The sequence below is a fragment of the Nerophis lumbriciformis genome, linkage group LG15 (assembly GCF_033978685.3).
Source record: "Nerophis lumbriciformis linkage group LG15, RoL_Nlum_v2.1, whole genome shotgun sequence".
Taxonomy (NCBI): Eukaryota; Metazoa; Chordata; class Actinopteri; order Syngnathiformes; family Syngnathidae; genus Nerophis; species Nerophis lumbriciformis.
In genome coordinates, this window is record NC_084562.2 from 6,368,275 (window position 1) to 6,395,000 (window position 26,726).

At 39.2% G+C, this 26,726-nt stretch overlaps 1 protein-coding gene across 1 annotated transcript in view; it reads left to right on the forward strand.

Moving 5' to 3' along the window:
• The window catches only part of LOC133615980 (mothers against decapentaplegic homolog 3-like), an 88,284-nt gene extending 63,614 nt beyond the window's left edge, over positions 1 to 24,670 (forward strand). Inside the window, exons 5-11 of the mRNA XM_061974928.1 lie at positions 12,043 to 12,236; positions 12,345 to 12,479; positions 17,300 to 17,425; positions 20,320 to 20,532; positions 20,647 to 20,784; positions 22,708 to 22,852; positions 23,513 to 24,670. Coding sequence (XP_061830912.1) covers positions 12,043 to 12,236; positions 12,345 to 12,479; positions 17,300 to 17,425; positions 20,320 to 20,532; positions 20,647 to 20,784; positions 22,708 to 22,852; positions 23,513 to 23,636 — 1,075 coding nt within the window. The 3' untranslated portion in view covers positions 23,637 to 24,670. The remainder of the gene's footprint in view (positions 1 to 12,042; positions 12,237 to 12,344; positions 12,480 to 17,299; positions 17,426 to 20,319; positions 20,533 to 20,646; positions 20,785 to 22,707; positions 22,853 to 23,512) is intronic.
• Positions 24,671 to 26,726: the final 2,056 nt, after the last annotated feature.

A 26,726-nucleotide genomic window follows, 5' to 3' on the forward strand; every position in this document is an offset into this window, starting at 1 on the left:
TGACAGTTTGCCCTGTGGGGAAAATCCATACCAATGGATGCCTTTCATTTTTTAACTTCAGGTTAATTTTGAATGCCCTTTTAAAGTGTCTCCTGACTTTCGATTGCATCGGTCTGTGTGGCAAAGCAGCAAATCTGAAACTAAAAATAGATCACTTCTAAATCACCAACTACAACCAGATGCTGTTATGTTCTAAATGGATGTGATTGTGATTTAGATAATTTTTGATGTAAGGGTTGATTAGGGCCAGACATTTTCAGAAACACAAGAACATATTTTCTGAAGTTTTGAATGTGATTTAATTGTGTATGACAAACCCTGCCAGGATGACCAGTAATGATTCCCGAGCGCGGCCACCGCTGCTGCTCACTGCTCCCCTGACCTCCCAGGGGGTGGAACAAGGGGATGGGTCAAATGCAGAGGGTAATTTCACCACAACTAGTGTGTGTGTGACTACCACTGGTACTTTAACTTTAACTAACTTTTAAGGGTACATTGAGGTCCATAATCTCTCTTAAACTGAAGGAAACAATCAGTTCTTCTTTGAAAGTTGAACATTGTCATGTCAAAGGTTGTTTGTGTTAACCTAAGTGTGTCTGTTGTTTGTGTGCAATGTCTTCAGTGCAATAGCAGAGAGAGCATTCTATTTTCATATTATTTAAACTTTGGTCTGTTTTGTTCACTAATCCTGTTTGACACTGTTGACCAGTTCATGTGGGTTGAAGTCTACTGCTTTGGATTCTTGAATGTCTACACCTTCTGTTCACCTTTGAGACACAAACGCATAGACGTGCAGACCAATGAGGAATTTAGGCTCCCAAGCAGCCTCCTGCCTCAAAACAACGATGTGTTTTTTGCACCTTGAGGTTGTTTAGACAGCACTACCGCTTCTTCTTCTCAGCAACAGGCTGAGGCGTGAAAGTGGTGCAGTTTTTTACTGCACAAGAGGTGTTTCTCATCAGCATCGTAAATGTCCTCACTGAAGTGAATCATTGGAATGAGAGGCACACAATGTGTGTCTAGACCTGTCTGTCTGTCAGGGTTTCATCTTTCACAGTGTTCTGATCAAACAGCCATATAGTGTAGCTGTAAACCTGACAAGGCCTGTACAGTAAGTTAGAATATACAGTTAAACTACTTTGTGGACATTTCTACCCCATTGTCTTTATGAATGAGGCACTGTATTGGACACTTATCACATTTTTGGAAAACACCTGTGCTATTGTCTTCATTCAGATGAAGTGCAATATATTCCTGGTCAGATACCGACCCTCAATATACCCTTTAATATAGTTGTGAAATATTGTATAGTAGTCATTACCCCCTGTTTCTCAAAATGTTGATTTGACTAGCTGTGAACTTTAGGAAAATCTTAGTAATTCAAATATAATTCAATGTTTCAAATATAAAGATCTCCTCACCAAAGCAGTTGGTATGAGGAAATTATGAAATAATGTCGATAAAGCTTGTAACATAAAAAAAAACAAAAAACCCTCTAACAACCAATTAAAAAAATAAATAAAATTAAAACGCTCAACTGAGGAGGTGGGTTAGGTTGAGAAAATCAAGTGCTCCTTTTCTCTACCTCATCGCTGCCACCACAGCCTGGGGTGGCAATAGACTACAGACTGTGGTGAAGTAGGCCGGCTTCATCACGTGAAGAAGCCTACAATTTTTGGTTGTGTTTTCCGCTCCATTTGCTGAATGGCGATATACATATATATTTTTCCGGTATGTAAAAACGAAATACAAAACAGTCCTAGGTACCTGAGATACTAAGTATGTCATTATTATGACTTAGTAAGTCAATATTTGACTTAGTAATTTACTAAGTCAAAATAATGACTTACTAGGTCAAAATAATGACTTACTAGGTCAAAATAATGACTTACTTAGTAAAATTAATGACTTACTGTAAGTAAGCATTTGCAATAAGCGTTTGAAAAAAAGAGTTAAAAGTGGGGCCACATGCTGACATATGCTCAACTCATCATGCTTAATCTATTACAGCATTTGGGAAGCCTGTAGTTGATTTTTGTAATGTAAATGTTATATTTTTATCAACATGTGATAGCAGGGACCCTGCCATTCAAAACTAGGCTGCTACATTACTAATGATTAATGTAACTATAGCTGAATACCTACTCAGTGGCCTAGTGGTTCGAGTATTCGCCCTGAGATCGGTAGGTTGTGAGTTCAAACCCCGGTCGAGTCATACCAAAGACTATAAAAATGGGACCCATTACCTCCCTGTTTGGCACTCAGCATCAAGGGTTGGAATTGGAGGTTAAATCACCAAAAATTATTCCCGGGTGCTGCTGCCCACCGCTGCTGCCCACTGCTCCGCTCACCTCCCAAGGGGTGAACAAGGGGATGGGTCAAATGCAGAGGACAAATTTCACCACACCTAGTGTGTGTGTGACAATCATTGGTACTTTGACTAACTTAACTGAAAAAATAGCGCAATAGTAATTGGAGAGACTATTCATCCCTGAACACCATGGAGTTCATATAGGCTTTATGATGCAGATATATTATTATATAAACTATCAGAGACAGCTTCAGGAAACTCTTCGTTTTTTGCTGCTTCAACAGAGCTCAATCAACGCAGAAAAAGGTAAAGTGAAATAACTTAGTTGTTAACTGTATGTCAATAATGCTTGTCTTTCTCTCAGACAGACAGGGTTCTGCTGTCCGTTTCATGTGGGACGCACACACAAAGGCACGCACACACACGCACACATACGCACAAACACACACCGCACAGTGAGCTAACGTTACCCTAAAAGCTAATTAGCCTTCACCTCAAGGACTGCGAGCGAGCTGAGCTGTCACTTATGTTTCTAGAACGTTAACGGGCTCATAGTGATGTTACTAGCAGTTGAGTTGTAGAGGACTGGGAGGTGTTTATTATAATTTGGGGAGAGTAAAACACTTTTCTGCTCACCCCACCGTCTGTCCTCTCTGCTTGTGCCGTAAGCACTGACTCCATGCGCTCTGAATACGCACTGCTGATTGACTGTTACTGCTCTGCGTTTAACCAATCAGATGGTTCTGTGGGTGGGACAATGCTGGGGTGCACCAGCAGCTTAGCAGAGTGACGTACTGACAGGGGGCAGAACGAAGCGGAGCAGCTTGGTAAGACGTTAGTTTAGGCGGTGGCGGGAAACCCTGCCGTAGATATTTATAAAACAATTTTTCCTTCCTCTATACTATTCCCCAATTGTGACGTTTTTCCCAAGTGTGACGTCAGCGGATATCTCTATATATGGTAGAAATGTACCCAAAAGTTGTTTGCGTGAGTCCGCCATTGGAGTTTTCTTCTTTTTTGCTATCCTCTTGTTGTGGGGGAGACTGGCTAGTACATTAGACTTAGACTTCCTTTTTATTGTCATTCAAATTTGAACTTTACAGCACAGATAAGAACAAAATTTCGCTACATAAGCTCATGGTAGTGCAGGATAAAAAAAAGCAATAAGGTGCATATATAAATAAAAAATATATATAAATAATATATAAATATATATATAAAATAAATACATATATATAAATATATATAAATAAATAAATAGATTACTGTACAGATAAATATATTGCACTTTTTCACATGCGTCCACGTTTATGGATGCATGTTATATTGTCTTTTTTATTCCAGCGAGTTAATCCATTTTGGGGGAGTTGAGGGGATAATTTAATTATGATGTGTTCAAGAGTCTTACGGCTTGAGGGAAGAAGCTGTTACAGAACCTGGAGGTTCTGCATCGGAGGCTGCGGAACCTCTTTCTAGAGTCCAGCAGTGAAAACAGTCCTTGGTGGGGGTGGGAGGAGTCTTTGCAGATTTTCTGAGCTCTGGTCAGGCAGCGGCCTTTTTGCGATCTCCTGGACAGGAGGAAGAGGAGTCCTGATGATCTTTTCCGCCGTCCTCACCACTCTCTGGAGAGACTTCCAGTCTGAGGCATTGCAGGCATGGACATGCATCACCCGCTGTTGCCATTTCTAATATAAATGAGCGTATAATTCAAACTTATATCTGTCAGTACACTTTCAATATGGATAACGAGTAGAAGACACTGTCGAAGTGGAGGCACGTAAATAAGACCGCCCACAAAATGGCGCATCCTGAAGAAACGGACAGAAAACGGCTTAAAAACGTTCTGTAAAACGTAATCTATGCAACATTTTGACCAAAGAACCACCATTATATGTTATGAACACCACAAGGAAGTGTTGTAAATGTAGAAAAAAAAAATCATGATTCGACCCCTTTATAAGTCGTCAAATACGCCATTGCTGTTTAAGAAGCAGCTACAAAGAAAAACCTATAGACTCGACTATCGCCGCAACGTTTTAAAAGTGCAAAACAGTATGCCAGCGACGACTTGAGGTGTAAAGTGATCTATGATTTCATCATGAATATGATGGTGGTGGACAACTAGCCCTTTATCATTGTTGAAGGTATTGGCTTTTATCATGACAAACAAAATAATTTATAGTTATAAGTTAAGACATGCACACTTAATTGGCCCTAGTGTGTGAATGTGAGTGTGAATGTTGTCTGTCTATCTGTGTTGGCCCTGCAATAAGGTTGCGACTTGTCCAGAGTGTACACCGCCTTCCGCCCGAATGCAGCTGAGATAGGCTCCAGCACTCCCGTGACCCCGAACGGGACAAGCAGTAGAAAATGGATTGATGGAAGTTAAGTTAAGGATTTCGGTCTTAAGAAGGAGGAAGTTATTTGTATCAGCTTGAAAAAAAATACTGTGCATCTCGTTCAAACAAAAGCCTGGTTTTGTTAAAGGTTTGTGTTCCCATTTAAGTGCCTTATATTATTGTCTATTTATTATTTATTATTGTGTGAATGCTTTGGAGCATTCACACAATAATAAATTATGGTTTTCTTTAAACTTCTTCCTCTTCTCCAGATTTTGGCACGTTCTACCTTCCACATTTTTCACTCGATTTAAACCGTTCCAACTTCAAACTGTTCAGCCTATTCGGGAATCGCAGGCTTTCCCTTGACTAATTCCAAAAATTCCCAGATTTCCCATAACTCCAGGTTTCCGGGCTATTTTTCTCATTTTTCAAACTTCCTCTATTTCCACATTTTTCAACCGATTAAATCCATTCCACCTTCAACATATTCCACCATCCTGGAAATTTAAACTACTTTTTTTCCAAGTTAAAAAAAATCCAGGATTTCCAAAGCTCCATTTCCACCCTTTTTTCTGGCGACTACTCCTTCCACATTTTTCAACGCATTTTAACATTCCTCTTACTCAAGACAAAAAACAAAAATGTTTTTTTGAGCTGGAAAAATTCCCGGTTTTCCTGAATTTCCAGGAATTCCGTAATACCATTTCTCAATTCAACATGGTACTACTTCAACATTTCTCGACTGATTTGAAAAATTCCAACACCAACCATTTCAACTCATTCAGACCATTCAATTCTTTTACCATTTTCAAAAAATTCCCGCTATTCCCGAAATCCCCAAATTTTTGGGAAATTCCCATCGAAGTCAATTGGACATTCTTCAAAGCTTCACAACTCCCACATTTTCTTTCTGATTCAAACTGTTTCAACTTCAAAATATTCAGACTGTTTGAGAATTGTGTGCTCTACTTCAACAATTCTAAAAAAAGTCCACAAATTTCAGTTAAACTTCAGCATTGGAGTATTCACACACAATTCCTTCAGAAATTGCCTCATCTCTTTATTACTGTTTTTCTTTATTGCCTATTCATTATTTATTACTGTTTTTCTTAATACTTGCCAGGACCTGAGTCAAAATTTCGTACCGTACATGTGCAAATGTGTATGGCTATGACAAATAAATCTTTGAATCCTTGAGTAATTTTTGCACTGTTGATTTTTAAGCACCTTTAGGTTGATAAACTGCGAAGTCATAACGAAGTTTGTTACTTAAAAAAAGATTGCAACATTACAGCATAGCCCATATTTATTGCTGATAACAGTCTGTATGATTAAGCGTGTCCCACGTCATAGCATGTCTTTACATTGAATATGTCTCCAGAGATACTAATGTAAAGAAAATGACCCAAACCAGGAGTCTGAGCCGCCACTCATGCTGTTGCACTTTGTGCACGTCTGTGTGAGCCCACGCGGAGTTTAGTCCCAGCAGACACCCACGCAGCAGCAGGGACATAAGACACATACCAAAGAGATCACATCATTTCACACATCTACTCTCAACAAGGGCCGGTCGTACTTTTTTTTTTTTCGTCCAAAAGGAATAAGGAAACACCCTACACCGGAACCCAAACAATAAAATGTTCCCTACTTAAAGACCATTTTTATAATATTTATAAATACTTCCAGAATGTTTTTTTCATAACCACAACTTGAAATATTATTGCACAGATTCATGCTTTTGAGAAAATGTTTTCCTTCCATTCACTGTCCTTCCTTGCTAATTTGTTTCCATGTTTCTCTCATGTCATCGAAGCCTTCGCCCTGGAATGTCCAAACGTTTTCCAGCTAGGGCCGTATCAAAAAAATTGAAAAATGCAAGAGCCTGTTGGATATATTTTGTTCATTAAATATACTAAAACCAATACAATGTACGGTAGATCAATCATCCATCCATCCATCCATTTTCTACTGCTTGTCCCTAGTGGTTCTCAAACTTTTTTCACCATGTATCACCTCAGAAAAAAACTTGTCTCTCCAAGTACTGCCATAATGACCAACATTAAAATACAGTAGAAAATACTTTTTCTTGGATAGAAAAGAAAGTAAAACAATATAAAAACAATTACATAAAAAATAGTAATTAATGAAAATGTTAGTGGACCAGCAGCTCACACAATCATGTGTGCTTTAAAGACTGTATCCCTTATTCTAGACAACAATATTGCTACACCATCCTTCACTGGGCACCGTTTACGGCCAGACAATAATAACGGTTATATTCATATGAATGAATCTGAATTAAAACAGACACACAAGTCCTACAATTTTGTAATTTTAATAACTTCAATGGCCCCCTCTAAAAATGGTTTGATCCACACCAATGTTCCCTCTAAGGTGCCTGTGCAATTGCTCATTTCTCCCTTGTCCTCGAACGGAAAATACATATCCAACTTAAACTCTAAACAAATTAAACACATAACAAATTATCCTGTACAATTTTATTAAGTGTTCACAACAGATACAACAATGACGACGTCAGCCAAGACATTTTAAGGAGGAAGTGCATCAACAATCATTTTATTGAGCAAAACTGATTACTGTCGGCCGGCCCATAACCACACCAAAACATCAGCAGCAAAACTACTATCCAACAAAACTGTCTGTCATAATCACACCAAACAAATAAATGTCATATTGACTGCAGCCGCTATCTCTCTTTCATTTGTGTCAAAAGACCCACAAACTTGGCTCAGCCAGTGATGCGTTCACAGCCACAAAAACAGTTGGACAACTCTTCTGTATTATGAAACTTTTAAGTTCTACTCACTAAGTAATAAATACTGAGTAATTATTAACATTATTAATAATAAGTACTGAGTAACTGAATAATAACCTTCGTTAGATGCTCATAAGAAAGCTGTTTTGAATATCTCCCTAATTCTGAGGTGTCAAGGTTGGCAAGTATGGCTACAGTTGCCAGCAAAAGTAGTATTAGCAGTTTAGCTTCTACTTGTGGTGCGACCACTGGGCCCATATTTCAATTTGAAACTAGCTAATCTGTATTGTTATTTGCAAGTAGAAATTATGTTAACAGCGCATGTAGCATCATAATCTGAAAAGTGTAATGTTTACATTTTAATATGTCGTGTTTATTTTGGGTCTTGCATCCCTGAACAAACACTCAAGACTGTAAAATAGGTCTCATATTTTTTCTACATTTGTTTGGTTGTTCATCTTATTTTATTACTTCGTTATTTAGGTAGTATGTTAATATATATTTTTAACTAATCTGTTGTTTTTTTTGTTGTTTTTAGGTCAAATGCTTTAAAATTGGTTGGGTAAAAACAATATAAAAAAAGTGGACGATATATAAAACTTTTTTTTTTTTGGCCATATCGCTAAAAATGGGTGCCGTTCACAATTGAACCGATACGGTACCCATTCCTGGTACATGGAAACTGATATCGGTACTCAACATTATCAATTTTCAATACTTTTGTGTGTTATTAAATATGTTTTTGATAATAAAATAAACATTTTTATTGCAACATTTTAAAATGAGCTGATAATAATAATAATTTTCCAGTTGTTATACAGTATCTTGTTTTATGATCACATTTCTGAGTCTCATTTGCAAGTATGATATTAAAGTTTCAATCAAAGTTGCAAGTCCAAGACTTTGGATGGCAGTAGTGTATGGTTTATGTGTTTTTTGTTGCGCCTTAAAAGTGTCAATAATGCAAGTAAACCAGTTGTTTGATTGTAATTTGCTTAGTTTTCATTAACAAATTTGGAGGTTTTAAGACATGCACCTGGGGATAAGTTGATTGGCAACACTAAATTGGCCCTAGTGTGTGGATGTGAGTGTGAATGTTGTCTGTCTATCTGTGTTGGCCCTGCGATGAGGTGGCGACTTGTCCAGGGTGTACCCCGCCTTCCGCCCGATTGTAGCTGAGATAGGCTCCAGCGCCCCCCGCGACCCCAAAGGGAATAAGCGGTAGAAAATGGATGGATGGATGGATGGAAATCGCCATATAAAATTGCTAATGCTAATCAGTAGCATGTCAGTAGCAAAGCCAATTTATATTAGCATCAAACTAGCACATTTTTGGAAAAGTGGAATCTTACTTTACCTTATTTTTCGGACTATAAGTCTCTCCGGAGTATAAATCGCACTGGCCGAAAATGCATAAAAAAGAAGAAAAAAAACCATATATAAGTCGCACTGGAGTATAAGTCGCATTTTTGGGGGAAATTTATTTGATAAAACCCAACATCAAGAATAGACATTTGAAAGACAATTTAAAATAAATAAAGAATAGTGAACAACAGGCTGAATAAGTGTACGTTATATGACGCATAAATAACCAACTGAGAACGGGCCTGGTATGTTAACGTAACATATTATGGTAAGAGTCATTCAATAACTATAACATATAGAACATGCTATACGTTTACCAAACAATCTGTCACTCCTAATCGCTAAATCCGATGAAATCTTATACGTCTAGTCTCTTACGTGAATGAGCTAAATAATATTATTTGATATTTTACGGTAATGTGTTAATAATTTCACACATAAGTTGCTCCTGAGTATAAGTCGCACCCCCGGCCAAACTGTGAAAAAAACTGCGACTTATAGTCTGAAAAATACGGTACTTATGTTGGAGTGTTTTTTGACTCACTTTCTTTGTTGGCATTGAAAATTGCAATATTACCTAGAGGTAGTTTGGCTGTGTCCGCTCTTAGTGCTGCTGGAGTGATCACCAAAGTGCAAAATCCCGACTGAGTCACGCGCAACCCAGCTACTGTAGCATGACACTGTTGGATTTTACGTGAATTTGTGAACCGGCGAGATTAGGTCGGTGCCAAAAAAGCACTGGATTCTGTACCATCCCTACATATCGCCCAGCCTTAGTGCATGGTGTAAATATGTGTTTGAATGATTGAGCGGCTCTCTTCTGTACAGTTTAAGCCCTAAGATTGACTGATGACATGTCTGGGAGCAAGTCTTTTCAGCCCAAAGTCATCTGAAAAAGACTCTCGTTCCAACCCTTAACAGGATATGCGGTGTAGAAAATGGATGTATGTATTACGGCAATGGTGTTCTTCACACTAAGTGAAGTCATACTTGCTTTGTGTGCTTTGTAACCTAAGCTTCCCAGTTATTTGTTTGGATAGGAGGTCACATGCGTGCATGCTAATGCATGTGAGTCTAGCCTTTTCCTAAAGATATTGTAAAAATACCCAACCACACATAGCACATGAGGCTGTGCAAGGAGCATTTGGGCTTCTCTTTCAACAGCCACATTAACAGTAATAGGACTGAAAGCAACACACTGGTCATGCACCAAACTTTTCATTGTAATTTCATTTCAACAACTCTTAAATGCATTGACAGGAAATGCGGTCACATGAGGTTCCATCATTGATTGCACTTGATGTTGTTCGTAGACTTAATACAATGTGGTTTTCTTCACTAACTTCTAGCAATGCCTCCTGAGCTGTTTTCTATATGGTCCCATGCACACACAGAGATACAGGACTGCGCAAAAGGCTCGGCTTTGTTGTTTAAGGGTGTGTGTTCGGACTTGTCACGTTTGGTTCGGTTATTACAAATGTTGGTGAAATTGCAAGTAGAGCTGCAGGTATCCATTATTTTAGAAATTGAGTAATCCATCTATGAATTTGTTTGATGAATCAAGTAATCGAAAAAAACACTGTATTGCCTCAATCCATCTTTTATGAAAAATTGTTCAAATAAACAAGGATTTTTTTAGGCCCTTTATTCTTTCTTCTTATATTTTCTTATAAATGCACATACCATTGAAATTGTACTTTTACCCTGGGCACATCTCTATATATTAGTTATATATATATATAAAAAAAAAAAATTAAAACTGTAGAGCTTGAACCAGGTAATAGATATAATCAAACAAAACAAAAAGACTCTTTGATAAAGTATGATGAATTGAGTGACAATGTATTCAACAATTTAACACATACGCATTTGAAAAGGTAAAAATTGGAGGCGTGATGTTTGATTTTTGGACAAACAACTCGTTAGAATTAACAATAACTGTAGATGCTGATGTATCCACAGCGCTGATGTTTGAATAAGACATTGTGAAAATGGCGATAGCGACCAACATTGACTTTTAGGCTACCTTGTTTTTGGTTGTTTGCTACTCATAAGTATGAAGGGTGCTTTCACATAAGGGGTTGCAGTGTTGATGTAGTGCTATTGTAAAATGCCAGCTCCATTTGACAATTTAAATATTTCGCCACAATGTCTGAATTTTTCACTTTTAAATTATTGCAAAACCTTTGACAGCGTCTCTCGTCTTATTTGAGCCCTTTTCTCTCTTTCCCCCGCTTCTCCTTGCCGGAGGTCTGCACCCTCTAGTTCTCTAGGGCAGTGGTCCCCAACCACCGGGACGCGGCCCGGTACCGGTCCGTGAAGCGATTGGTACCGGGCCGCACAAGAAATAAAAAAAATAAAAAAATAAAAATAAAAATTTTTTTTAATTTTTTTTATTAAATCAACATAAAAAACACAAGATACACTTACAATTAGTGCACCAACCCAAAAAAACTCCCTCCCCTATTTACACTCATTCATACTCATTCGCACAAAAGGGTTGTTTCTTTCTTCGTGGGACAAATTTTCAAGCGTTGACCGGTCCGCAGTAACAAAAAGGTTAGGGACCACTGCTCTAGGGGACGGTGTGGCTCAGTTGGCAGAGCAGCCGTGCCAGCAACTTGATGGTTCCAGGTTCAATTCCAGCTTTTTCCATCGTAGTCACTGCCATCGTATCCTTGGGCAATACATTTTACCCTTCCTCACAGTGCCACCCACACTCGTTTAAATGTAGCTTAAATGTAGCTAATGGGTTTCACTTTGTAAAGTGTTTTTAGTCTCTAGAGAAAAAGCACTATATTAATTCACTTCACTTCACTTCATTAGTTCCTGTAAACAGCAAATCTGGTGGCCTCAGACTTTTGCATGACACTGTACATAATAAGCCACACCAAACCCCCATAGTGCATGTCATCACTCAACACTTGTAAAGTGCAGAGGCAGTGAATGACAGCTTTTACAGTACTGCTCTTGGCTTTGTGCAGGTACAATAGTTGACCCAGATGAGGACTCGGGGAGCTCTCAGCTGCTATTGCATTAAAGAGCCTTGTTTAATTCAAGAGACTGATGTGTGGCCTTCAACTGAGCAAAATAAATTGATGAGCTAATCAATTGTTGCATAAGTTGGTGTGTTTATTTTCTCAAAGATGATCATCTACTCTCTTTTTATGTCAATCTCTGGCACCAGTCAGATCAGAGTACACGTTATACAACATAATCAAATGTACTCTCTTGCCTCCCTTTTCCAGGTCTCTGGATGGCCGCCTTCAGGTTTCCCACAGAAAAGGCCTGCCGCATGTTATCTACTGTCGCCTGTGGCGTTGGCCCGACCTGCAGTCCCACCATGAGCTGCGAGCAGTGGAGCTGTGCGAATACGCCTTTCACACAAAGAAGGACGAGGTGTGCGTCAACCCTTACCATTACCAGAGAGTCGAGACCCCAGGTATGATGTTTACCCTCGCATCAAGTTGTTTCCCCTGCGTCAGTCACTTTTTGTTTGTGTTTGTGTTACTTTCTTATGCATGTGTGTGCACGTGTGTCCATCATATAGTCCTCCCTCCTGTGCTGGTGCCCAGACACACAGAGATCCCGAGTGAGTTTCCACTTCTGGATGACTACAGCCATTCAATCCCTGAAAACACCAACTTCCCTGCTGGCATTGAACCCCAGAGCAACTACATACCAGGTAGTAGCAGCACAGTTTAGAACCCAACCAACAAGTTACACGTGGCTGATTTTGTTGTATATATCCACAAAACTAGGCCATAATTAGGAGTTGATCTTCAGTCCTTTCAAATGAAATAGTATTAAGGAGTCTAATTAACGTGAAAAATGTCTGCTGAAATGCAGATAAATAAGCATTGATTATGTTTCTCTGTAGAAAAATTGCTTTGAAGTGCAAACTCATCATTAGTGGCTTCAAAAACAATGACGAAGAAAATGTGCTGCTCATTCAGGCAGGCGAGCTATTACTTTTCCCAACCCAAATATTCATCGGTTCCAGATGAATGAGCTGGGTTGGCCTTTTTCTTCAAAAACATATTCCACTATGTAATACACATTCAGTCAGTAAAGCGTTGTTGTGATGCTTAGCCAGTGCTTATAGTCTTCAATTCATTTATGTATTTGTCATTTTGGCTTACATTGCAGTTTTTAGTTTATCATACTGTAATTCCAAAGTGGTACCATTCTCTAAAGCTCCATAATCCTAAGGAATAAGACAATTCCTTCCATTGAGGTCACCTGGTTTTGAGGGGCTCAATAAAGGATCAAACTAAGTAAGCCTTAGGTCACTTGGTTACTCTTTTTTAATTGCAAAATGCACAAAACGACATTAGGTATATTTTAGATCAGGCCCAGGCAATTGGCGGCCCGCGGGCCACATCCGGCCCGCCAAAGCTTTTCATTTGGCCCGCCGAACATCGTCCAAATAGGCTTGATGAAACCATTAAAACTAGGGTTGATCATGTATGCATTACTCCCGCCACCTCGTAGGGGGCAACAGTGAAGCATATGTGTCACACTGAAGCAGCAGTGGGGTGAGTAGAAGAAAACTACTCATTCAACCCTGGAAAAAAAAAAGTTTTGCCCCGAGCAAGTGCTCGAGTCATTGTTTTCTGGTGGACTTTTTACGCGACGGACACATTGATCCAGACAAGCAGCAACAATGGTAGAAATCCCAGCATGTAAGCTTCATCACGAAACTTGGTCAAACATTTGTAAGTCGATATAATTCATGCATAAAGATATTTAGTTTGTTTTGTATTGAAATTGCTGACTTCGTAGTGTCTTCTGTATTTGTGGTTGTGTTGTTTTTTGTGATCAAAGCTGTAGTGTTAAATTTGACCAGTAAAGGGCGACGACGCTAATAGTGATAAGTCACATACAATGTTTGGTGTGTGAATATTGTGTAATTTCTGAATGTGTAAACATTTGTGGTTTAATTTGTGAATATATTAACACTAAACCAGTGGTGCCCAAACTACGCCCCGTGGGCCGGATACTGCCACCGTCCAAAATATGGCCCGCGGGAAGTCCAAAGTTTAAAAAAAAATACATATACTTTTATTTTATTTTATTTTTTAACCTGTCCTTTCTAGCCCATTCATCAATCCATTTTCTACCGCTTGTTACTCTTGAGGTCTCCTAGCCGCTCAGGCAAATCATATTGTCTAAAAATGCATTTTCCCATTGATAACGTGACGTCAAGTGAGTGCTCTTTCAGGCAATTAGTGTGGAAAAAAAATTATGAAATCGTTGGGGACACGTAATGTTATGTATAGACTAAAGGGGAGGTGACGGCTCAGACACCAGGGGGCAGTATATACAATAATTTTTTATATATAATAAATATATATAATAATAAACATTTACAACTAAACTATAGAAATAGAGTGTGTGACTAAAATACAAGAGTGTGTGTGTAATGTAAGACTATGTGTGTAGATATCTGAAGTGTGTTACCAAGTGTTGATGAGAAAAGGCAGACAAGTCCAAAGAGGGCAAGGCAAAAGGGGTCCAAGTTCAGCGAGGGGTCCGTGGGGCAGAGAGAGACGTCAGAGTCCAGGGGCGAGTGAGGAGTCGGGAAACGAAGAAGGCAGTCCAAAACACCGGGGAAACAACGGGAGATCTCGAGGAGGGAAGACTCGGGAAGGCACTGCGGAAGAGCAACAGACGTCAGAATCACGGAGGGAAAAACAACACAGTAAGAGCGCATAAGGCTTACGGTACACCATGAGAAAAACTAAGTTCCCGCGACGATCCTTGGGTCCACTGGTCCTTTATTGATCTCGCCCTGATCAGTCGCAGGTGTGCAGATTGCCAGCGAGTGATTGCAGCTGGTGGCTGCAGCAGGGCGGGGACGCGCGCGGCGCGTCCCTGGATGTGCGCACCCGTGGGCGTGTCCCGAGGTGCGCACAGACGGATGAGCGGCGTTGGCAGGAGCCTGAGCCGTAACACGTAAAATAGTTTCCGAGTGTAGAGTTTTTACTTTTTGCAGTTTGTCTAATGGCGGTGTTTAAAGAATTTAACATTCGGCGACACTATGAAGTATGCAAGCTTGCTGGGCAAAGTGAGAGGAGAAAAGCTGACTATGCTAAACCATGAATTTGCTGCCCAGCAGAGTACAATGCCACGCTAAACACAGGCAAACCTGTCATCTGTTTGGGCCAGCTTCAAAGTAGCTAAACTAATTACAAGCTGTGGAAAGGCGTTCACTGATGGGGAGTTTGTAAAGAAGTGTTTGAACGCTGTTGGGGAGGAGGTGTGTCTGGACAAGAAAGATGCTCTGAACGCGGTGAGTCTGTCCGCATCTACAATTATAATGACCACATTTTTTTAACCCAATGCGGCCCCCAGGTCAAAAAGTTTAGGGACCCCTGCACTAAACCTTCTATACACAATGGACATTATTTATGTAAAATACACAATGAATGTTATACTTTTGTTATGTTTATTTTATGTTTACAAGCCTAAATGAATGAAGAAGTTTAAAGACATGAAAATAAGGAAGGAAAATAATTCAAAAGAAGGAACATCAATCCTCAACAAAAACTGGAACTTCTTTTTCTTCATACTGTCAACTGGCTGCGCATGCTGGAAACAAGTAGCCAGGGCAGAATAATGAATTTATTGACAGTGCAGTGTGAAAGCCGATGTGTTTACTTTGCAATTAAGTAAAGTCTCAAAGAAATATAACCTGCGGAGGCATTTTCTGACGAAACATCCACATTTCGATGTCCACCCCCCTGAGCCTTTGGGCTCTTGAAACTGCGGCCGTCTTCATTATGTAGTTGAATAGCCCTGCTGTAGATGTTGCTTGTTTTATAAATACATTTGTAGTTCTTATATAGTAAAGGGCTTTCTTTCCCTGTTTTGCTGCTGTGTGATGTAGTGTTTCCTACATGACTTAGGGGTAGCTTATGTCATCGTCAACTAGTTTAATTTCCATAATTGACCACAAACTGTGCTGCCAGATATCGTGAGAGAAACAAGCAACAAGCGCTACAAAACAAGCCCAGCAGGCAAGCAACCACAATATGAAAAATATAGATCCCTTTATTATTGCACTGTGCATACACAGTACTAAAATTATAAGCATAATAAGTATAAAAATCATACATTTTTTTTAATATTTTGAGACTTTTCATCCCGGGTTGATGTATGATCTTTACCTAAATGGCTATTTTTATCTCATTAATTTGTCATTGTGTTTTGAAACTGTGGAACAGATGTCCGAGGGAAATGTGCACAGACATGTCCTATTTTAATTTTTATTTGAGTTGTATTCGTATACATTTTATTTTTTTATGTTGTTTCCAACTTAAACTATTTTGTGTGGAAATTTTACAGTAAATGTGCATGTTTTTTATTGTGCCACAATGTTTTTTAGATGACAAAAAAATTAAACATAGTGATATCACTGTCAAAGGTGGAATGTTTACAATAAATTACAAGCCAAATAAATGTCAGAATAATTCCCACCAAAAGTGTATATACAGTACGTCTGCATTTGAATTATCCTGATACAACCTAACTGCTGCCAGTGATTATGTTCAAGATAAAAACGAGTTTCCACCGGTTTACTTCTAAAACGTACAAATACAACAACAAGTTTTCGAAACAGCTCTTTGAGAGGAATGAACACCGACTTCTTTCAAAGAAACAAAAATCTATCTGTACTGTACATAAGTTATAGGTATGAGTGTGGGGGCGTGCTGAGTCGACTTACTAGGCAGGCTTGATAAACAGGAAATGGCGGTTGAAAAATGACAAAAAAAGCAAGCACAAATAAGCTACTACTGTTTAAAAAATAAGGCCAAAACTAGATTTACAAGCAAATTTGGGAGAGAGAAAAAAAAAAGAAAAATTCAAAGTAGCTAATAAAAAGCGAACTTGGCAACGCTGGACACAAACCTTTTTCCGTGGCTTCTATATATGTTATTTGTCGCAAGCCTGTGAGTGTTTTTAGATGGACACTGCATAGGGGTACATGCTTTTATAATAATGTGTCCAAAAGTGTCAAATTACACCAGAAAAAGTTGCTAGATTTATCGTTGGTCACTAAGTTAGCAACACTGATCCCTCCTTCTAAATCTTCATATTCTCTGGCAGACTTAGTAAGTAGGAGGTGTGTTAAGAAGTCACAATGTACTGTATGTTGTTGAAACGACAAGCTACATTTACACACAATCCCAAGTGTTTGAGTGAGTGCAACAGGTAGCGCCATATCTATTCTTGGTGGTCCAAAAGTATTTGTTGCAGCCCATCACGTAGAATTATGAAAAACACTGTTATGTATAAATGCTACTAATCATGTCAATACAATGAAATAAGTGGTTCTTAAAGACTAGAGCTTGTTGTCCAAGTTATGTGTGTTTAATATTGTTTGTTTTGTTCATTGATGGTATGTAAGTGTTTGTATTGTGAATAAATGAGTGCTGGTTTCACTGTGCAATTTTCCAGCTGTAGTCAAGCAGTGCTTATCCCATCTGTTTGCATGTTCAGAAACGCCGCCACCAGGCTATCTCAGTGAGGATGGCGAAACCAGCGATCACCAGATGACCCACAGCATGGACACAGGCTCCCCAAACCTATCACCCAACCCTGTTTCCCCCACACACAATAACCTGGGTAAGGACCGTGTGTTTCTTTCTGTTTGTTTTCTTTTCTGTCTGCACGCCTTCACTAGCAGACAAATGTTGGGATAGTGCGTCCCCCCAGTGGGAAAGCTCTGTTTGATTTGACTCCTTTTTTGTGAGAGGAAACCAGGTGATGAAAGCGCCTTTGTTTTCCTTGCACTGTGTGAGCTGTAAAACACGCCAAGACACCATTCAGGCCACACGGACATCAGTGACAATATCCGATGTTTATCGCAAGGACGGAAAACACTAGGGGGTCTTGGCAGTAGACTGCTGGTGAAATAACATCAGGTCCGTTTCTTTTGGCAGTGCAGTTTGATTCTGTACATGAAAGCCATGGTCAAAATGTTGTGAAGTATAGCGGATCCGCCTGTAATTTAACCCTCTTTGGCAACAGTAAAGGATTGAGTGTTCACTATTTGTCTGGTAAACAACATATTATAATGAAAGCATGTAACTGTTGTGCTTTGTTGTGGCCTTTCAGTCTCATGTAGCATCCTTATTTCCTTCTTGAATTTTGTTTCCACAGTCTTTTTTGTTTTGTTTTTACACTCTCTTTTGTTTCCACACTCCCATAATCAGTATGTTTTAACCCAAAAGTGTCAAAAGTACAGTTTTTTTTTATACTATTATGTAAAATAAATACAATCTAGACAAAGTTTGTTTAACGCTCGCCTCAGCCGCCGGTACTCACTGTTCCTCTTGCTTTAACACCACAGTGAGTTGCAGGACAGGGAAACGATCAGGGATACCCAAACAAACTTGAGAGTTAGAATAGTCAGCTGTCTAGTCATAGTCATGATATAGACAGCTTACTTGTTAATGCTGCTGCTCCTCCACAACGAAAGGAGCCAGGTGAGGTGGTTCGAACATCTTATCAGGATGCCCCACCGGACGCCTCCCTGGGAAGCGTTTAGGGCACATCCGACCGATAGGAGGTCTCGGGGAAGACCCAGGACATGTTGGGGAGACTATGTCTCCTGGCTGGCCTGGGAACGCCTTGGGTTCCCCCGGAAGTAGCTGGACAAAGTGGCTGAGGAGAGGGAAGTCTGGGTTTCTCTGCTTAGGCTGCTGCCCCTGTGACCTAACCTCGGATAAGCGGAAGATGCTGGATGGATGGTTGGATGCTCAAAAAATAATAATCAACTAAAACCAATGTTGTTATATATGCATTACGTACAGTACAGGCCAAAGGTTTGGACACACCTTCTCATTCAATAAGTTCTCTTTATTTTCATGACTATTGACATTGTAGATTGTCACTGAAGGCATGAAAGCTACGAATGAACAAACGTGGAGTTATGTACTGAACAAAAAAGGTGAAATAACTGAAAACATGTTTTATATTCTAGTTTCTTCAAAATAGCCACCCTTTGCTCTGATTACTGTTTTGCACATTCTTGGCATTCTCTCAATGAGCTTCAAGAGGTAGTCACCTGAAAGGGTTTTCACTTCACAGGTGTCATAGTTTGCCTTCAGTGACAATATACAAGGTCATGAAAAATAAAGAAAACACATTGAAATGAGAAGGTGTCTCCAAACTTTTGGCCTGCACTGTATTTAAGGCTATTTATTTATATATAAATGTATACATCTAATTCATTATTATTTTTATTATATTCCACTTTGAACAATTTTTAGAGGGAAAATATTGCATATTTTGTGTTTTTGCCACAAAAACAGGGTTTAATTTGATAAAAAATCGCATAAAACTTAAAATGTTAAACTTTATGTCAACAGATAGAACCGAAGGTAATGTTAAAAGTAAATAAATGTTAATATATGACTTGTTTTTAACACTTTAATGACTCTGACCCTTTTGGGTCTGCAGTATTTTTAACAATCACCAAAATTCAGGGGTTACAATAAATGTATTGGTTTTGGAAATAAAAAATATATCATAATGGCCCCCTAATTAGGGCTGGGCGATATGGCCTTTTTTTAATATCGCAATATTTTAAGGCCATATCGCGATACACGATATATATCTCGATATTTTGCCTTAGCCTTGAATGAACACTTGATGGATATAATCACAGCAGTATGATGATTCTATGTGTCTACATTAAAACATTCTTCTTCATACTGCATTAATATATGCTACTTTTAAATTTTCATGCAGAGAAGGAAATCACAACTAAAAAAAAATCACTATTTTTTTCATACGGTGTTGATCTGGAAATGTTTGCCTCTGCATTTTGATGGTGTGGGCATGTGTCACCGAACGGAGATGTTGACATGCGGAGTGAGCACTCTTCATTCTCTAGCAGGGGACTTTTCAAATGATGCTACATATTAGCAGTAATGCTACTTTTTATAGCAACGTTTTTGCCCCACACTTGACAAATTACGGTTGTCTGTTCGACATATTACCACTTGAAGCCAAACCACCGCCAGACGATGGACCCCCTGCTGTTTTTGGGGGGAATTAATTCTTCCTTCATTTGTTACCAGATTCGCACCTTCTCTCTCTCGTATTACCACTCTCACGGCTGCACTAGCATCACAGCTAACTTTAGCCATGCTGCTACCTCTCTGCTCCGCGAGGGCGTATACGTATGTGACGTATGACGTGACAGTATGTGACGTATGTAGAAGGTGCGCTTGTCTATATGTGAGAAGGAGACACAGGAAAGAGCAAGGAGAGCCTGTAGTGTAATGCCAGCAGCTAAAAGCAACTGCGTGAGAACGTATACTTGAATATCACGATATAGCCATTTTCTATATCACACAGAGACAAACCCGCGATATATCGAGTATATCGCCCAGCCCTACCCCTAATGCTTTCATTTTTCAGTGTACGGCCCTCAGTGGAAAAGTTTGGACACCCCAGTTTTAACCACTTTCTGCTGTAATTGATGCCAGCCTCACTTCATCTTAATTCAGATCTCCAGCCTGTGACGTACTGCGAACCGGCCTTCTGGTGCTCAATTTCCTACTATGAGCTCAACCAGCGGGTAGGAGAAACCTTCCACGCATCACAGCCCTCCCTGACGGTAGACGGTTTCACAGACCCTTCCAACTCTGAGCGTTTCTGCCTGGGCCTCTTGTCCAACGTCAACCGCAATGCTGCAGTGGAGCTAACAAGAAGACACATTGGTAAGGGGTCACACCGCCATGTTAAAAGAATTCCCCACATATTTTGCACTCAGGCACTACTTTCACCGCATCTTCTTTGAAGTATTTGTTTAAGGGGTCTTTGCTTCCTCCAAGGCCGCGGAGTTCGACTCTATTATATCGGAGGGGAAGTCTTCGCTGAGTGTCTTAGTGACAGCGCCATCTTTGTGCAGAGCCCCAACTGTAACCAGCGCTACGGCTGGCACCCTGCCACTGTCTGCAAGATCCCACCAGGTGAGACCATAGACGAAAATACAAATAATCATGTATACATCAATAGTGGAAATAGGAACAGTAGAGGGTCAGCGTGGCACAAAAAAAGCAGGCTAAGTGACAGCTTTTTCACAGAGCAGTAACATTCTTGACCTCTCAACCTGTTAAAGCACGTTAAAAACATTATAGAAATATATGTAATTAATGTAAATATTCGCAATAGCAGCTTTCATACCGTCTCATATACCGGTAGATGCATCTATATTTATCTGTCTTGTAAATATTATCCAATACTTGCTGTATTGCACTTCTGGTTAGATGCTAAACTGCATTATTTTGCATTGCTCTGAACAAGTGTAATGACAATGAAGTTTAATCTAATCTAAGATTAACCACCTTACATTGTTCAATCTACTTTAAACTGAATGTGAGGTTATACACTGAAGGCCAAAATGATTTATACCTTGAGCCAAAATTTTTGTTAATTTAATATTTTGTGTGAAATTGTTCTTACATTTAAAAAATAATTCATGCCCCAATCTTATTGAACAATTTTGCATCATTCTAAAGAATCTTAGTAACTCATAGTATAATATAGCTCACCGGTTCTCAATAGGTTTTCAAATCAAATGTCCTATATTTGATAAAAAAAGAAAGTGCAGTTTGAATTTTAAGGCAGTGTGAAATAATTTTCACATTGTTCCAAAAGATTTAGGGAACAATAGTCCGAGCTCCACCGACCACAGCTGTGTCTTGGTGTTTACAGAATTAAAGATTATGCTACTAAAAACTGCAACATAACGACAAGTTACACGGCATTAAAATATGGTAGGGATGCACACAAAAAATCAATTCACATCCGAATCGCGATTCCTTTTCATCGCGATTCCAAATCGATTCATAACTTTCAAAAAAAATGTTTTTTAATTGTTTTTGTTATTTGCTTTAAATCGTGTATTGAGTCAAGAATCGATTCTGAATCAAATCATCACCCCAGGAATCGGATCGAATTGTTAGGTGCTCAAAGATTTCCACCCCCAAAACATGGACATAGTGACTTGCTGTTCAGTGCGAAGCAAGCTTCAAAACAAAAGCATGGCAGTGTTACCCTGGATTATATCATAGCAACTATGATTTCTCTCACACACACACACACACACACACACACACACACACACACACACACACACACACACACACACACACACACACACACACACACACACACACACGCGCACACATTCTTGTATTTGTTACCTTCTTGAGACCTCCGAAAAATGCAGACCTCTGTAGGACGACCCTTTCTAGATATATGAAGATTTGTATTTACAACATTGATAATATATACATACTATTCAGATATAAAAAAGCTAAGCTTGTAGTTATTTTTTTGTTTGTTTAATTTTTTGTTTATAATTGGTTTTTAATCTTCATTATTTACTTCAAGTTATTACAGTATGTCTCTATATACATATTTATTTTAGTTTTTTAATTGATTTTGGCCAAAGGGTGCACATTTCAATTTCTTACATGCTCTTATTATGTATGTAGGCCAGAGGGGGAGCACTTCAAATTTTTACACACACACACTTGTTATTTCATACTTTGACCAGAGGGGGAGCACTTTTAAAACCGACACACAGTCAATTTGAAAAATCCCTTCTTTTTGGGACCACCCTAATTTTGATAGATTTCACCACCAGGGGTGCAAATGAGACATTCTCAATTAGATACAATGGTTTTCCGTATGGGGACCATGATTTCGGTCCTAACTTGTTCACCGGTCCTCATATGGAAGGTACTTTTCCTTGTTGATGTCCCAAGAAGGGTAGAAATACACACACACACACACACACACACACACACACACACACACACACACACACACACACGTGACAGAGGAGATGGTCTAATGTGCCTTTGATCCCTTGCTGTCCTGTCCAGGCTGTAATTTAAAGATCTTCAACAACCAGGAGTTTGCTGCCCTGCTGGCTCAATCGGTCAACCAGGGCTTTGAGGCCGTGTACCAGCTCACCAGGATGTGCACCATTCGCATGAGCTTTGTCAAGGGATGGGGTGCGGAGTACAGGTGAGTCTAATGCAGCCGTGCCAGAGGCTAATTGAGTGCGAATCACACGCCAGAGTCGCCTTGTGCTGGGCTTAGACCCAGACAAACAAAGAGGGAGTGAGTCACTTCCTTTCAGACCATCTTCCCGCTCTTTCGGGCAGTCTGCTGCTGTGATGAAGCAGAGGCCTCATCAATAGAGACAGGCTTCAGCTGGCACGCCGGTCTATTTTTAAGCAAGCACACACGCACTATGTCAAAAAGAGATGTCAGACTTTCCCCTCTTCCGCTCCCTCCCAGTTTTCCACTCGGTCTGACTCACTGATAGTAAGAAAGCAGCCAATGATTAGCTACCACAGGGGAGAAGCTATTGTGCCTGGGAGTGGCGGCGTTCCAGCTCCGTCCGCGCTGAACGCCGACATGTGGAGACACTTAAAAACAGGATTCGGATTACTGAACCAGCCAAGACCTCCCACTTCTCAACCTCAAACCTTAAAACACACCCAAGCTGGGTGTGTTTTAAATCCTCTACTCTTTGCTTTCATTGAGGAAAACACAACACAATGCACAACTGATTTATGAGTATTGGGTTTTTTCATCATTTATCCTCGGCTCTGCCAAAGTAGTAGAACTTTCATTCATACAAATCCAGCCAGATTCACAAGGATTCTTACTCTCTTGCAGGCGACAGACGGTGACCAGCACCCCCTGCTGGATCGAGCTGCACCTAAACGGGCCCTTGCAATGGCTGGACAAGGTGCTCACGCAAATGGGCTCGCCCAGCATCCGCTGCTCCAGCGTGTCCTAGGGAACCTCCTGCTCACATGTATGTCTGGGACTGAAAACACACACCGAGTACGCAAAAGTTGACCCTCGCAATGTTTCCCCACCAGCTGTCAGTAGCACTTTTTATACATTTTATATGGCAAAAGGGGAGACGTGCATTAAAGCAGGACCATGCTAGTATGAACTCTGCTGGTTGTTGATGATCTCATGGCATTTTTATCACATCTTCAGTTGGTGAACGGAATGAGGGTGTGGTTCTTCTTGAGTTAAGAGATTCATATTCATGTTTTTAAAGATCTTCACGTTGTACATACAGTATGCTTTAACTGCAGCAATTTGTGTCTTGAACTCTCTTGTTAGTTGGCCCATTTGAGGACTTGTGAAAGCCAAGTACAGTGGAACCCGCTTATGTCGACAACTCGTCAAATCCCGGGCTGCTTTCTTTTAATTGTTACTAAAAAGTACCCGCTTAAGTCGATGTTGACATGCATTCATTCCTATGAAAAATTGACTGGTGTTGATCATGATCAAATGGCAGCAAGCAACCACGGCTTAACTCTGTCTCGCGTACAGCAGCTTCCTGTGCAGTGCAAGTTTAGATTGTTTGCCGAATCGTAGTCAAGTAATGCATCAGAATTAGCACAAAAAGTTTATTTTGAACCAATAATCAATAATAATCAATCAATTCCTTAATTGTCAGTGTCATAATAACACTCAAGTCATACATGTCAACAAGATTTAGTTTGAGCTTAGTCTAGCGGCATAGAAACATGCATACAGTTACAATAATGTACATCACATATTTACAGTTTCACAGTACATATGCAAAAAGGGGTGGGAAGAAGCAGAGCATATTGAATCTCAACCCTTTCTCTGTTTAGAAGCAAGTCATAACACGTTTGTTCACCTCCATATTTGTATATTCACTCAAGAATAAAAAAAAAAGTGAAATCACCAAAAATCCAATCTCCTTATGACTCTGAAAAAAAATCACAGGTTAATGAATGATTTAATATTAGTCATTAATTGCAATTTATGAATGATTTATAGAATAAATCATTATTGAATCAATAATATTTGATTAATAAATTACAATAACAAATAATATATATCATTATTAATAAATAATTGTATTAAAAAATATATTTTGGATTTTGGTTATGTCGGCAGCTATGGATGTCGACAACCGCTAATTTCAACGTCTGTCAGCTAGTCAGAAAGCCGTCGACAAAAACGGTTTCCACTGCTGGAATTCGTGTTTCAAAGTCACATGTTAATAATTTATTAATAATTCATCAAGTTATGACTTAGTAAATTTAAAATTGTTAATCACATAAATATTGAATAAATAAATGATTAAGTATTATTACAGTATTTGATTAGTAATCAAAAATTAATTATTGAGTCATTCATTGTATTATTGCAAATTATTTTTGATTTTGGTTATGTCAACAACCGCTTATGTTGACGTCTGTCAGCTCGTCTGTGAACCGTCGACGTCAACAGGTTTCACCACTTGAACCACTTTTAATCCATTAACTTGTGACTTTGGAAATGAAAATGAAAGAATTGATTCCAAAATCAATTATGAACAAATAATTGATATATGAGCAGTATGTAATTAATTAAATATGATTTCATTGTTAATTATTACTTTTATTTTTAAAGTCTCAACGACAGTCACACACACACACTAGATGTGGTGAAATGCATTTGACCCATCCCCATGTTCACCTACTAGGAGGTGAGGGGAGCAGTGAGCAGCAGCGGTGGCTGCGGTCAGAAATCATTTTGGTGATTTAACCCCCAATTCCAACCCTTAATGCTGAGTGCCAAGCACGGTAGGCAATGGGTCCCATTTATATAGTCTTTGGTATGACTCGGCCGGGGTTTGAACTCACGACCTTCTAGTGTCAGGGCGGACACTGAGCAGGTCTTTTACAAATTATTTCTAACTTTGGTTATGTCGACAACCGCCTATGTCAATGTCTGTCAGCTAGTCCGAGGAGCGTCGCCATAAACATGTTCCACTGCTGGTTTCACATTTCCTATTGTGGTCCTGGAAAAAAAAAGAGCCGTTCTTCAGACCCGACTGTTTGATAAACACATAGAGCTCACTGTTTATTGTTTATTGTTTACAGATCATCTGCCGCCTGCGTGAGTGTTTGTGTGTGTATGTGCCTGTGTAAGTGTGTGATTACCAAACCTCATTTCCTCCTTTCAATATAAAGCACAAAAGAGTCAGCTCCTCCTGCGACAGGACTGGTTAAGTCGTCATTGTGCATCAGGAAGAGACCAGCGTTGACATGAGTGAGTAGTTAGCATGTTAGCGACATCCACGCTGAAAGAAAGCATCTAACTTGTTCGAGTGTAAAAATGAGGAAACTTTTTATCAATGCTTCAACTCTCAGGACTGTAAAAAAAAAAAAAAACAGCTTAATAGTACACAGAAAGAAGTGTAAAAACAGATCTATGTTTTCAGAGTTTTTCATAAAAGGAAGCATGTAAATAACAGTAGCTACTCCGAATCTTTATTTTTAGTATTTAGTGCATACTGCATTTTATAATTATGACCCTTTATAATGTTGATGTTTGGAAGGATGGATGATGAAAGAACCTCCGGTTTTCTTCTAAAACAAAAAGTACTCCAGTATCTGAATATATTCCTATTATGTTCATTGTTTGAATGAAGCTAGCTTTTTGGTGCCCACTGATGCTAATATTTAACATTGTTGGGACAGAAGAGCACTGACTTCACTTTTTAATCCCCAGAACTTCAATTTGTTTCAGAAAAGTAGTATCTACCAATCTGAGACGTGACACTGAAAGCCACAGTCCCTAAGTTAGGGGGTCCAAAGTCTATCCCAGGAAACTGTTGTATGCCCACAATAATTATTATTATTTTTTTATTTTTTTTTACCAGCAACTTGTTTATTTTTGTTAGCCTGCAACTTTTTGTTGTTAAAACAAACATTATGCATGGCCCACATCAGAACAACAATTCAAAAGTCCCCAATTTGGATTTTCAAAAATTATTTAAATACAATTGCACATCAAACAATCTACAATTGTCATTAAAAAATACCAGTGATTATTTGATGTTTTTAAATTA